The following is a 12,659-nucleotide window of genomic DNA, read 5'->3' as shown; positions in this document are numbered from 1 at the left end:
GTACTCAGGGCACATCGCTAGGAATTGCCCTACCTCCCGTGCGGCTAGGGCGCAGCCGGCCACTGGTTCAAAAGAAGTGGCAACGAAGCCAGCGGGAGGTGAAAAACCGCGGAAAGAAGTGCTAGAAGCTTTGCCTCCCAGAAAGAAGGGGCGAGAAGAGGGAGTGGCTGCTGGTGATGGCATGGCTAGCTTTCAGATCTGCGCTCAGCAGCCCTCTCGGGTCATGAAGGAGTGGCGGACCGGGGACGCCAACATCCGGCCGGAGTCGGGGCGGTGCACCATCTCCTGGACGCCGCGCATGGTGGAGACGGAGGCCATCTTCGAGCAGAAGGTGCTCCTGGCCACAGTGCTTGGCAACCAGCCAGCGCTCTCACCTAGAGATCTGGTTGCGGTGATCGTCGACTGTGGCATCCTCCCCGCGCACTTCCGGGTGGAGGTAACGACCCCTGAGGACTACCTAATTGTGTTTCGTTCTGCCAGAGAAAAGGATTGGGTCCTCGGCAAATCCAAACAAGTCTTCTTCCAAGGGGCGCCAATCGCCTTCAAGAGCTGGAACAGGCGCCTGCTGGCCAGCAGCACGAGGTTCCAATTCTTCACCAAGCTGTCATTAGAAGGGCTTCCCCAGCACGCCTGGGATGAGGAGGCGATGGCCCAGCTGATCCGTGAGCTGGGTGGAGAGTTGGTGGAGCTTGTTCCGCCGGCGGACGCGAGGGTTCTCACCATGTTCGCCTGGCTCAAGAACCCGTCTGCGGTGCCAACAACGCTGGAGGTGGAGATCCCAGAGCGCGCGGGGGGCGGCCCGCCGTGCTGGGAACGTATGGCGGGATCAATCAGGATTCCAAGGGCGCCTCTGCACAAGTGCACGCTGACGTACAATATCATTGTGCACATTGAGGAGATCATTGACCCGACGCCCCTCCATGTTCCCCTCTCCACGGCCTCCAACGACGAAGATGATGATGACGTCCCGCGCCAGGTTACGTTCTCCTGCTGGGCTGGCCGAATCGACGGCACAGGGCCGTGGACGTCGAAACAAGGCGGAGGTCGGCCTTTTGGCGGAGCATCTGGCTTTGCTGGTGGGCTACCGGGGCGCACCTGGTCGACATCTTCAGTTCAGCGGGTGTCCGAGATGATCCCTACCAACCCCGGCGCGCTGAGGGATACCGCCCGCGACGACGAGCACACTGAACACGCCGGCTCGGGCCTGCATGCTTCGGACAGGGATACGATAGAGGAACACTCAAGTGGCGAGCCTGGGAATAGGATGGCGGGGAGGGGAGATGATGCTGCGTGTAATGTCGTGCCGCGTGTGCTTGCCACGAGCACGGCGCTGGTGGCGGGGAGAGACGTTCTGGCGACGGGGAAAGATGTGCTGGCGACGGAGAATGGCGTTCTGGCGACGGGGAAGGATGTGCTGGCAACAGGGGGCGAGGTTGCTCTGGTCGCGAGAAGTGATGCTTAGCGGTTGGGAAGTGAGGTTCAGGCGACAGGACGATCCGAAGAGGGTAGCAAGGTAACTGCAATGCCTTCGTCGAAGATCTGGTTCTCACCACAATTGCAGCCAAAGAGCTGTGCAGCGCCATCCCTTGCAGTCTCCTGCGATGTCGTCGTTCTGGATGAGATGCAGCGAAGCCCATCAGCTGATCAGTTCACACAGATCATGTAGCGCCCGTTCCGTCGTGGCGCCTAGCGGGAAAATTATCTCTCAAAAACCCTAATTGCGAAATTTGTTCCTTTGATTGTTGTCTAGTGTCCGTGCCATCTCAAGATCTCAATCCCCGATCTATCGTCGAGTTCAAATTCCGAATCCAAATCTTCCAAATCAATTCCTCCGCAAAGTCTACCTTGCCCCCCCGGCCCATTTCCCCCCCTCTCTCTCTCTCTCTCCCTCCCCGGGCGCTCTCTCCCTCGCGCTCCCTCGCTCTCTCCCGATCCCGCCGCTTTGCCCGCGCGCCGCGCGCGTGCGCGCGTGAGCCGCCCGCGCCCCGCCTTTCCCCCCCCCCCGCGCGCCGTCGCCCGTTGCCTCGCGCCCGCACAAGCCGAGTGGCCGACCGCCCGGTCGCCGCCGCCGTCAGCTCTGCCCGCGCCAGTCGCCGCTGTCGCCGCTCCGCTCCAAACCGCCCGCCGTCGTCATCGCCGGCCCCCGCCACTCCGCGCGCTAGCCGCCAAGGCCCGGAGGCCGCGCCTCACCTCCCTCTGCCGCGTCGTCGCCCCGCGCCCACCCTCCTTTTCCCGAATCGGCAAAGGAGAGAATTCCTTTCTCCTCCTCCTTTTCCCCTTCCTCCTTTTTCCTCTCCCGCCGGCGTCATCCCGTCTGCCACCGCTTTGGCCGCTAGCCGAGCGCCAGCTCGCGCTCTTGACCGCGCAAGTCGGTTCCCCAAACCGACATTGCCGCCTCCTTAAACCCCCGGCCTCCCCTTCTCCTTTCCTCCCCATTTTCGCCTCCTCCACTGCCGTCTCTATTTTCGCCGTCTCCAATCGTCGCCGCGCGTGTCGGAGGAGCCGGCACGAGCGAGGACGCCGAAGAGGACTCCGGCCGCGCCTCTTCTTCCTCTTCCCCGGCCCGAGGCCGGAGAGATCACTCCCGCGCCGTCGGCCTCTCGTCACAGCGCCTCTCCTTCCCGCGGTGATGTTTCGCTTCGTTCTCCCTCCTCGCTCCGTCTCCCCCCCTTAGACTTCGGTTTTAGCTCGAGTAGACCTCCCGTAGTTGGCCGGCGCCGCCCCGACCGATGCCGTTGCTCGCCATGTGCTCGCCGCCGTCGCCGCCCGAGCTCCGAAGTAGCCGCACGTCGCCAGCCCAGCTCGGCATAGCTCCGTCCAATCCAACCCTAGCATCGAGTTCCCGTGGCCTTGTAGATGCTCTCACCGCCGGAAATCGACCTCTCGTGGCCTCGTCGCCGTTTCCCTCTTCTCCCGCCGCCGGTTGCCGCCGCCGCAATCCGTCGCCGCCAAGCAACCTCCGGCGAATCCGAGCCGTTGGCTCGTCTCTTCTCGTCCCGTACTACCGCCCGGCGTGCTCGCCTTCGCCGGTATCGCCGTGGCCCGCTCTACCGCTCGCCGCCGTCGCCCGCCGTTCATTTGCGGCCGGTCGTCGTCTACCTCCTGCCAGCCCACGTGGCCGCCACGTAGGTGCCACGTCGGCGCCAGCTCGGCTGAGCTCGGGACGGGCCGACCCCGGCCGATCCCTCCCCGTGCGCGCATTCCACCACAAGCCGTGAGGCTGCGCGTGGGCCCGCCGCACCCGAGTCCTCCGTAAACCGCGCGTGCACCGCTTTCCCCCTTTCGCCCGCGCGCGTGCGCCGCGTGCTCCCTCCGCACGGTGGGCCGAGCCGCTGACAAGCGGGTCCCACCCGGGGCCGCGCGAGGTGAGCCCGGTCCACCGGCTCTCTCTCTCTCCTCTCCCGCGCGCGCGCGTAAATGGGCCGCTTTGGGCCGTCCGGCCCGTTTAGCTCGGCCGGACCGAGCCGAATACCTTTGGGCCGCGCCCTAGCCGCCCGAGGAAAGTCTAGATTCCCTCCCTTCATCATTTCCTTTTCCTTTTTCCAAAAAGGATTTAATTAAATCCTTTTTCCTTTAGACCAAAAATCCAATAATCTTAGAAATTCAATATCTTTCCAACCATAACTCCGTTTGACTCCGTTCAACTTCCAAAATTTCCCAAATCTCGAGATCTATCTAATGGCACGCTTAGGGGTCATTAATAGGGCTTTATTCTCGCCGTTTGTTGAGTTGTCCCGTTTCGCGTGTAGTTTCGGAGCCCGAAGACCCGCAGTGCGAGGATTTCGAGGATCAAGCTCCAGATCTCGAGCAAGGCAAGCCACCTTTGAACAACTTGAGCCTATATTTGAAATTTAATTATGTTGCTTGCAAAATATTATGCATTGATAGGATCACACTTAATCTTTTGCCCCATCTGCAAGGCAGATTGGTGGACCTACCTAATTGATTGCATTTGATCCTCCCTCTGTTAATTGTTATACCATGTCCCTTGTAACCACCCAGTTGTACCGCGATATTCGTGCACTCTGTACGAGTATCGACGGTAGCCTTCAAACTTAAAATCTGAGTACAACTTGGGTAAAACTGGAGCTTTACAAAAGACTTGGAAAACCCGACGCCTGGGTCGGTGCTTGCGAACTAAATGAATTTCCAAAACCGCGGACCGGGAAACGTATCGGGTGTACGGTTTCCCGCTCTTGCACGTAAGGACCGATCCCTTGGAATTTCATCCCAACATAAGACCAGTACGACCACATGGGTGGAATGGGACACCCCTGGCTGAGTAACTAGCTTATCAGGGGAGCCTTGATGCCGAGAGACATGTGGATTCGCCGGGGTGGTGTCGGGGAGGACCCCTGGGCTTCCTGGCACAGTATGGTCTGGGACCTAACCTGTTGTTGGTCTGGGACCCCTCTCGTCGGCATATGGCAAACCTGCATCGGCTTTCGAAATGCCTTGTCATGAAAGCTTGGAGGTCTCCCGACGTGGCTGATCCCCACGGGCTGGGTGACCCGGGTTAGTAATGTCGTGTGGGTAAAGTGTACCCCCTCTGCAGAGGTTAACAAACTGTTCGAACAGCCGTGCCCACGGTCATGGGCGGATGTGAGGTGATTCCTAGCGTAGTTTTGTTTGACTACTGCTTGTGAAATTGCTGTTGTGAAATCGGGTTCGATGTTTGAAAAGAATCCGCAGCTGACGGGATCAGCTAGGCCCGGGTGGCCGTTTAAAAAGTTGTAGGCCCGGGTGGCCGTTTGAAAAGTTGTTGGCCCGGGTGGCCGTTTGAAAAGTTGTTGGCCCGGGTGGCCGTTTGAAAGGTGTTGGCCCGGGTGGTCGTTTAAAAGGCCTTTGGCCGGGTGCCAATCTTGTTCAAATCTAAAGACTGATACATTGCACATACTCCGACCGGACGAGACGCACTGCCTCATCCGTGTCGTTTGAGAAGCACTCACTTAGTTGCTTTTAGAAAAGAGTTCAAATAAAATCAATTGCAAAAACAACAGCCATTCCTTGAAGCCTGCATTAAACACTTATTTTCCCCTGGCTTGCTGAGTACTCCCGTACTCACCCTTGCTCTATATAAATATCCCCCCCAGTTGCTGAAGAAGATAAAGCAGATCCTGCTGATGAGGAGTTCTTCCAGGAGCAAGCCGGCTACGATGAGTTTTAGGGTTTCGGCGTAGTTCCCAAGTCGCGCCTGTGATGATTGGTCCAAGTCCTGGCTTCCGTTTCGCTTTTGTAATGCAGTTGTGAGCTCGGGATCTGTCCGCAGCCCAACATGACTGTACTCCTACTCTATAATAAAGAGACCTCTGTTGCTATGATATTCTGTCTCCCTGTGATACCAGCACTGTTTCCTGGGATTGGTATCGATTAACAGGTTAATTTGGAGCGTCACGGGCTAGTTCCGGCCGGAACTGGTTTGGGGCGTGACAAGAGATGGTATCAGAGCACAGGCTTGGCCCTAGGGCGAAACCCGACGCTTAGGACGACCCTAAGGATACTAGATTCAAAACTACTTGCGAAAAGCTAGGGTTTCTTCTGTTTTCTTTATTTTCAATAGTTTGTTTCTAAAATGGTTACTGATCTTTCTCCCTCTTTCAAAATTGTAGATGGCAGTGAACGCCAGCTTCAGTTCCCACGGTTTTGGTGAGGGTCACCACGTCGCCCAGCTTCGTGACCTCGCCCGTTTCCTTGGCTTCTCGTGTCCCGAGTACACGGGGTACTCCGTGGACCGTGTTCCCCCTCACTGTGAGCTCTCTGTGTACCTTTACCCTCGTGGAGGTATACACGGAGTTGGCCTTCGCCCTCACCACTTCACTGTGGCCAGGCCCACTCTCCAGATCGCGTACCAGGACCTCTCCTGGACTGCGCTTCGCCGCCTGGCCCACGACTACAGCCACCGTCTCGGAGGCTCCGCCTTCCGGCAGCTTCCACGTCTTCCTTCTGGCCACTCAGACGCCAGGTACCCTTGTCCGTACAGCGAGTCTCAGCCAGTGCTGACTCGCATGGTCGAGCTTTCAGAGGCTCAGGCCACTCAGCACGACCTACTCCTTGAGGCTTACCGCTCCCTCGCCCGCCGCTACGCCGCCTTGGAGGCCCGTCTGGCCGAGGAGGGTGTCACCTCAGTTGACACTATCTCTTGGGACTCAGGCCGTCTCTGCCACGCCAGCCACCTGTCCTCCCACAGCTCCCGCGGCTCTGCCCGCACACCCAGTGGCCCGCGCTCCCCCAGCTCGCGTGCGCCGTACTCACCAGTGTACTCCCCCTACCCACACCCAGTTAGCCCTTCCTACACCCCCGGACACACTCCAGTCGCTTCCTCCCGCCGTGGCCCACGCTTTATCCGCACTGCGCGGAAGCGTGTTGTTGGTTCTTCCACCGTGTTCCGTTTCCGCCACCCAGCTCCCCCACCGCCAGCAGCCCGTGCTGCTGCCGGCCCTCGACAGGTTCCGCCAGTCCCTTCGCGCCAGCCGATCGACGTTTCTTCGACTGAGGAGCCGACCACAGGAGGCAGCCAGGCCGACGAGGAGTAGAGGAGGCAGTCTTCAGTAGCCGTCCGTGTGTTAGGCCCTTTTGTTCCGCCGCCAACTCTTTTGGAGTCGTGGCGAGGTAGTGCGTGCGTGTGTTTGTTGTGGGTGTTGTTTGGTAGTCTGGTTCTCCTAGGAGGTGTGCGCACAGTCAAGCTCGGCGTAGCTCTGTGACTAGTCCACACCCGTTGTATCAGGTGTTTTTATGATTTGAAAAATCCAGTTTATGCCTAGTGTGTGCTATCTGAGTTGCTATTTGCTTTGCTCCTTGCCCTCCTAAGTGCTTATCTGACTCTTACCCCGCCCTTTTCTGGGAGTTTAGATGGCTAGCCACCCCCGTCGTACAGCTCGTGCACCAGCCCGCTTTGGTTTTGAAGATGGTAGAGTTGAAGCAGAAGCAAATCACGAACCAGCTAATGAGCATTCTCACCACAGCAACCGTTCGCACCGTACTGTTTCCCGCAACGCAGAGGTTGAGCAACCTCGCCGCAGCAGCCGTTCGCATCGCACAGTTTCCCGTGAAGCAGAGTTGGAGCAGTCTCACCGCTCTCACCGCACTGCCAGTCACAATTCTGGAGAAGAACGCCTCCCTTCCCCACCTCATGGGGAAAACAACATGCAACACATAATGGCAGTTCAGACACAAATCTTGCAAGGTCTAACCACAGCCATAGCCAGCTTTCAGCATAATGCGCATGGAAATGGCCACCCTCACGTGGGCAACAACAGATCCAAGCTGACGGACTTTCTGAGGTCTCGACCGCCAGAGTTCTCTCAGACCGTCGAGCCCGTCGAGGCTGACGATTGGTTGAAAGATGTTGATAGAAAACTCAACTTAGTGCAGTGTACTCCTGTTGAGAAGACGCTCTACGCCTCTCACCAGCTAAGAGGACCTGCCGCAGATTGGTGGGAGAATTACTGCAATGCACATCCTGAACCCACTAACATTGCTTGGGATGAGTTTGCTGCTGCCTTCCGTGCAGCTCATGTGCCTGAAAGCACTATTGACATGAAGAAAGAAGAATTTAACAGACTTAAGCAAGGCCACAGCAGTGTCAATGAGTACCTAAGTCAGTTCAACAAGTTGGCTCGGTACGCCCCTGAGGAAGTAAACACCGATAAGAAAAAGATCAGGAAATTCTTGAAAGGAATCGCAGTTGGAATGAGACTCCAGTTGCTTGCTCATGACTTCCCCACTTTTCAACATATGATCAACAAAGCACTTCTACTTGAGGATGCCAGAAAAGAGGCCACCGAAGAATACAAGAAACGCAAGTCTAACCATCAGGGAAATTCTTCCCGAGGCGCACCTCGCCCTCGCTACGGTCAACCCATGCAATACCATCAGTCGGTCACTCAGACTAACCGCCAGCCAGGCTACGCCCCTCGTCCTCAGATAAACCGTCCGGCACCTCAGCCACAGAAGCATGCCCCTAGTGGCAACACTGCGCCAAACAGTGTTACCTCCTTCAAGTCACCACAGGGACCGTCAGCAGTTCAGTGTTTCCGGTGCAACCAGATGGGTCACTATGCTAGACAGTGTCCTCAGAATCCTACCAACACCAACTCAGGGCATGCTAATGGCAGCACCGCCAGAACTCCTACTCCAGCGGCAGCTCAGTCTCGTCCTAACTCTCAGGCAAGTGGACAAGGTTCCCGTGCTTCCAACCACTTTGGTCGAGGACGTGTGAATCACATTCAAGCTGAAACCGCTCAGGATGCTCCAGACGTTGTGATGGGTATGTTCTCTGTCAACTCCGTACCCGCAATAGTTCTGTTTGATTCGGGAGCTTCCCATTCTTTCATATCGCAAGCTTTTGTGAAAAGAAATGGTTGGAAAACCCAAAATTTGCGTGTACCAATGATAGTACATTCCCCTGGAAGGAATATAAGGGCAACTCAAATATGCCCGGAAGTTAACCTTAGAATTGAGGAAGTTGACTTCCTAGCCAAACCGATAGTCCTAGACTCGCAAAGCTTGGACATCATTCTAGGGATGGATTGGTTGGCTAAGCACAAAGGACAGATAGATTGTGCCGAAAAGTCCATCACCTTGCAAGGACCTGGAGGAAAGCAAGTCCGCTTTACCCCTAACACCCCTACCGCAAGTCGGTCTATCCTAACCTGTTTGCAAGTCACCTCCTTGGAGTCGGTGCCCATAGTCTGTGAATATCCCGACGTATTTCCGGAAGAATTAACAAGAATGCCACCAGACCGAGAGATTGAGTTCGCCATAGAACTGGCACCAGGCACAGCTCCAATTGCAAAAAGACCCTACCGAATGGCCGCTAATGAGTTAGCAGAAGTTAAAAGACAAATCGAAGAACTGGAAAGTAAAGGTTATGTGCGACCTAGCTCATCCCCTTGGGGAGCCCCAGTGCTTCTGGTTAAGAAAAAGGATGGCTCTGAGAGAATGGTAATTGACTATAGAGCCCTGAATGAAGTAACTATAAAGAACAAGTACCCGTTGCCTCGGATTGACGACTTATTCGATCAACTTAAAGGAGCAAGAGTCTTCTCAAAAATTGACTTGAGGTCAGGTTACCACCAACTGAAAATCAGATCTGAAGATATTCCGAAGACCGCTTTCTCGACGCGTTATGGTCTATATGAGTTCACAGTAATGTCCTTCGGACTCACCAATGCTCCAGCATTCTTCATGAACTTAATGAACAAAATCTTTATGGAATACCTGGACCAGTTTGTCGTGGTATTCATCGATGACATCCTGATATACTCTAAGAACGAGGAAGAACATGCTGAACACCTGAGGCTGATAATGGAAAAGCTCAGAGATCATCAACTATTCGCTAAATTCTCGAAATGCGAATTCTGGTTGGACCGAGTAGCATTTCTTGGTCACGTGATCTCCTCCAACGGTGTCGAAGTAGATCCCAGCAAGGTTGAAGCTGTACTTGCTTGGAACCCGCCCAAGAATGTGTCAGAGATTCGCAGCTTCCTCGGCTTAGCTGGATATTATCGAAGATTCATTGAAGGATTCTCTAAGCTAGCCAGACCTATGACCGAGCTGTTAAAGAAGGAAAAGAAATTTCAATGGTCCACAGCCTGTGAAGACAACTTTCAAGAAATGAAGAAAAGATTGACCACTGCCCCAGTTCTCACCTTGCCAGATATCCGAAAAGATTTCGAGATCTTCTGTGATGCATCAAGACAGGGCTTAAGATGTGTCCTAATGCAAGAACGAAAGGTTGTGGCCTATGCATCCAGGCAGCTCAGGCCTCATGAAGTCAATTACCCCACCCATGATCTCGAGTTGGCAGCCGTGATTCATGCTCTTAAGATCTGGAGGCACTACTTAATAGGGAACAGATGTGAAGTATACACCGATCACAAAAGTCTTAAATATATCTTCACACAGACCGAGTTAAACATGAGACAAAGAAGATGGTTGGAACTAATCAAGGATTACGATCTTGGAATCCACTATCATCCTGGTAAAGCCAACGTGGTCGCTGATGCGCTAAGTCGCAAGGCCTATTGCAATGTAGCTCAAATACGGCCTGACCAAGATCAACTGTGCAGAGAATTGGAGAAGTTAAGGCTGACCGTGGTACAGTCAGGAGTCCCTGCCAGCTTGACAGTACAGCCTACCCTAGAATCGCAAATTCGGGAGGCTCAGAAAGAAGACGAAGGGATAAAAGAGTTAATAGAAAGAATACAGGAGAAGAAAGACACCAACTTCTCCATAGACGATCAGGGCACAGTTTGGTGCGGTCCACGCATCTGTGTACCGGCCAAGAAGGAGTTAAGAGATCTCATCCTAAAGGAAGCTCATGAGTCCGCCTACTCCATTCATCCAGGAAGTACGAAGATGTACCAAGATATCAAGGCATACTTCTGGTGGGCTGGAATGAAGCGAGATGTCGCAGAATACGTAGCCCTGTGTGACATTTGCCAAAGAGTCAAGGCAGAACACCATAGGCCAGCTGGACTGCTACAACCCCTACCGATCCCCGAGTGGAAATGGGAAGAGATCGGAATGGATTTCATCACCGGTTTGCCAAGAACCCCCAGCGGATATGACTCCATTTGGGTAATCGTGGACCGACTCACGAAGTCAGCTCATTTCGTGCCAGTGAAAACCACCTATGATGGAAAGAAACTAGCAGAACTCTACATGACTCATGTCGTATGTAGATTTGGCTGTCCCAAGAAAATAGTGTCGGATCGAGGCACTCAGTTCACCTCAAGGTTCTGGAAGCAATTGCATGAAGCACTCGGAACTGATCTGAATTTTAGTACGGCCTACCATCCGCAGACCGATGGTCAGACAGAAAGAGTAAACCAGATCCTAGAAGACATGCTGCGAGCATGTGCCTTGGATTTCGAAGGCACTTGGGATCGTTGTTTGCCGTATGCCGAGTTCTCATACAACAACAGTTATCAGGCCAGCATTCAGATGTCGCCGAATGAGGCAATGTTCGGAAGAAGGTGCCGCACTCCCTTGTGCTGGAATGAGGTGGGCGAAGCCTTGGTATTCGGTCCTGACATACTCAAGTCAGCAGAAGAACAAGTTAAGCTGATACGAGAACGTTTGAAGACAGCACAGAACCGTCAGAAGAATTACGCTGACAATCGGAGGCGTGACCTTGAGTTCGAAAAAGGAGATCATGTGTACCTACGGGTATCACCACTCCGAGGAATGAGAAGGTTTGGGATGTCCGGCAAGTTAGCACGCCGCTATATCGGCCCCTACCTCATAACCGCCAGACGTGGCGAAGTGGCTTATCAGCTTGAGCTACCTGAAGGTCTCGCAGATGTGCACAACGTGTTCCACGTATCCCAGTTAAAGAAATGTCTTCGAGTTCCAGAAGAGCAAGTTCCCCTGGGTAACATCGAGCTGGAAAAGAATCTGACCTACAAGGAAAGACCGATCAAGGTTCTTGAAGAAGCAGAACGTCAGACTCGAAGAAATACCATCAAGTTCTACAAGGTCCAATGGAGCAATCATTCTGAAGATGAGGCAACCTGGGAACGAGAAGATCTTCTCCGCGCCGAGTTTCCGGAGCTGCTCCCTTAGGTGCTGGATCTCGGGGTCGAGATCCTTGTTAGGGGGGTTGGTCTGTAGCGCCCGTTCCGTCGTGGCGCCTAGCGGGAAAATTATCTCTCAAAAACCCTAATTGCGAAATTTGTTCCTTTGATTGTTGTCTAGTGTCCGTGCCATCTCAAGATCTCAATCCCCGATGTATCGTCGAGTTCAAATTCCGAATCCAAATCTTCCGAATCAATTCCTCCGCAAAGTCTACCTTGCCCCCCCGGCCCATTTCCCTCTCTCTCTCTCTCTCTCCCTCCCCGGGCGCTCTCTCCCTCGCGCTCCCTCGCTCTCTCCCGATCCCGCCGCTTTGCCCGCGCGCCGCGCGCGTGCGCGCGTGAGCCGCCCGCGCCCCGCCTTTCCCCCCCCCCCCCCCGCGCGCCGTCGCCCGTTGCCTCGCGCCCGCGCAAGCCGAGTGGCCGACCGCCCGGTCGCCGCCGCCGTCAGCTCTGCCCGCGCCAGTCGCCGCTGTCGCCGCTCCGCTCCAAACCGCCCGCCGTCGTCATCGCCGGCCCCCGCCACTCCGCGCGCTAGCCGCCAAGGCCCGGAGGCCGCGCCTCACCTCCCTCTGCCGCGTCGTCGCCCCGCACCCACCCTCCTTTTCCCGAATCGGCAAAGGAGAGAATTCCTTTCTCCTCCTCCTTTTCCCCTTCCTCCTTTTTCCTCTCCCGCCGGCGTCATCCCGTCTGCCACCGCTTTGGCCGCTAGCCGAGCGCCAGCTCGCGCTCTTGACCGCGCAAGTCGGTTCCCCAAACCGACATTGCCGCCTCCTTAAACCCCCGGCCTCCCCTTCTCCTTTCCTCCCCATTTTCGCCTCCTCCACTGCCGTCTCTATTTTCGCCGTCTCCAATCGTCGCCGCGCGTGTCGGAGGAGCCGGCACGAGCGAGGACGCCGAAGAGGACTCCGGCCGCGCCTCTTCTTCCTCTTCCCCGGCCCGAGGCCGGAGAGATCACTCCCGCGCCGTCGGCCTCTCGTCACAGCGCCTCTCCTTCCCGCGGTGATGTTTCGCTTCGTTCTCCCTCCTCGCTCCGTCTCCCCCCCCTTAGACTTCGGTTTTAGCTCGAGTAGACCTCCCGTA

The 12,659-nt window shown here is 55.5% G+C and overlaps 2 protein-coding genes across 2 annotated transcripts; both read left to right on the top strand.

Moving 5' to 3' along the window:
• The first annotated feature begins 95 nt into the window (after positions 1-95).
• On the top strand, positions 96-1,749 carry LOC9272550 (uncharacterized). The gene has a single exon (XM_015764357.3). It carries the CDS (start codon positions 182-184, stop codon positions 1,460-1,462), a length of 1,281 nt encoding a protein of 426 aa, XP_015619843.1. The 5' UTR covers positions 96-181; the 3' UTR covers positions 1,463-1,749.
• A 12-nt stretch (positions 1,750-1,761) lies between these two features.
• LOC136354627 (uncharacterized) lies at positions 1,762-6,760 on the top strand. Its single transcript, XM_066306135.1, has 2 exons — positions 1,762-2,626; positions 5,610-6,760. The coding sequence occupies exon 2, from the start codon at positions 5,610-5,612 to the stop codon at positions 6,531-6,533; it is 924 nt and encodes a 307-aa protein (XP_066162232.1). The 5' UTR covers positions 1,762-2,626; the 3' UTR covers positions 6,534-6,760.
• Positions 6,761-12,659: the final 5,899 nt, after the last annotated feature.

The sequence above is a fragment of the Oryza sativa genome, chromosome 12, assembly GCF_034140825.1.
Source record: "Oryza sativa Japonica Group chromosome 12, ASM3414082v1".
Classification (NCBI taxonomy): domain Eukaryota; kingdom Viridiplantae; phylum Streptophyta; class Magnoliopsida; order Poales; family Poaceae; genus Oryza; species Oryza sativa.
The sequence above is the reverse complement of the archived record's forward strand: the minus strand, read 5'-3'. Positions and strand labels throughout refer to the sequence as shown.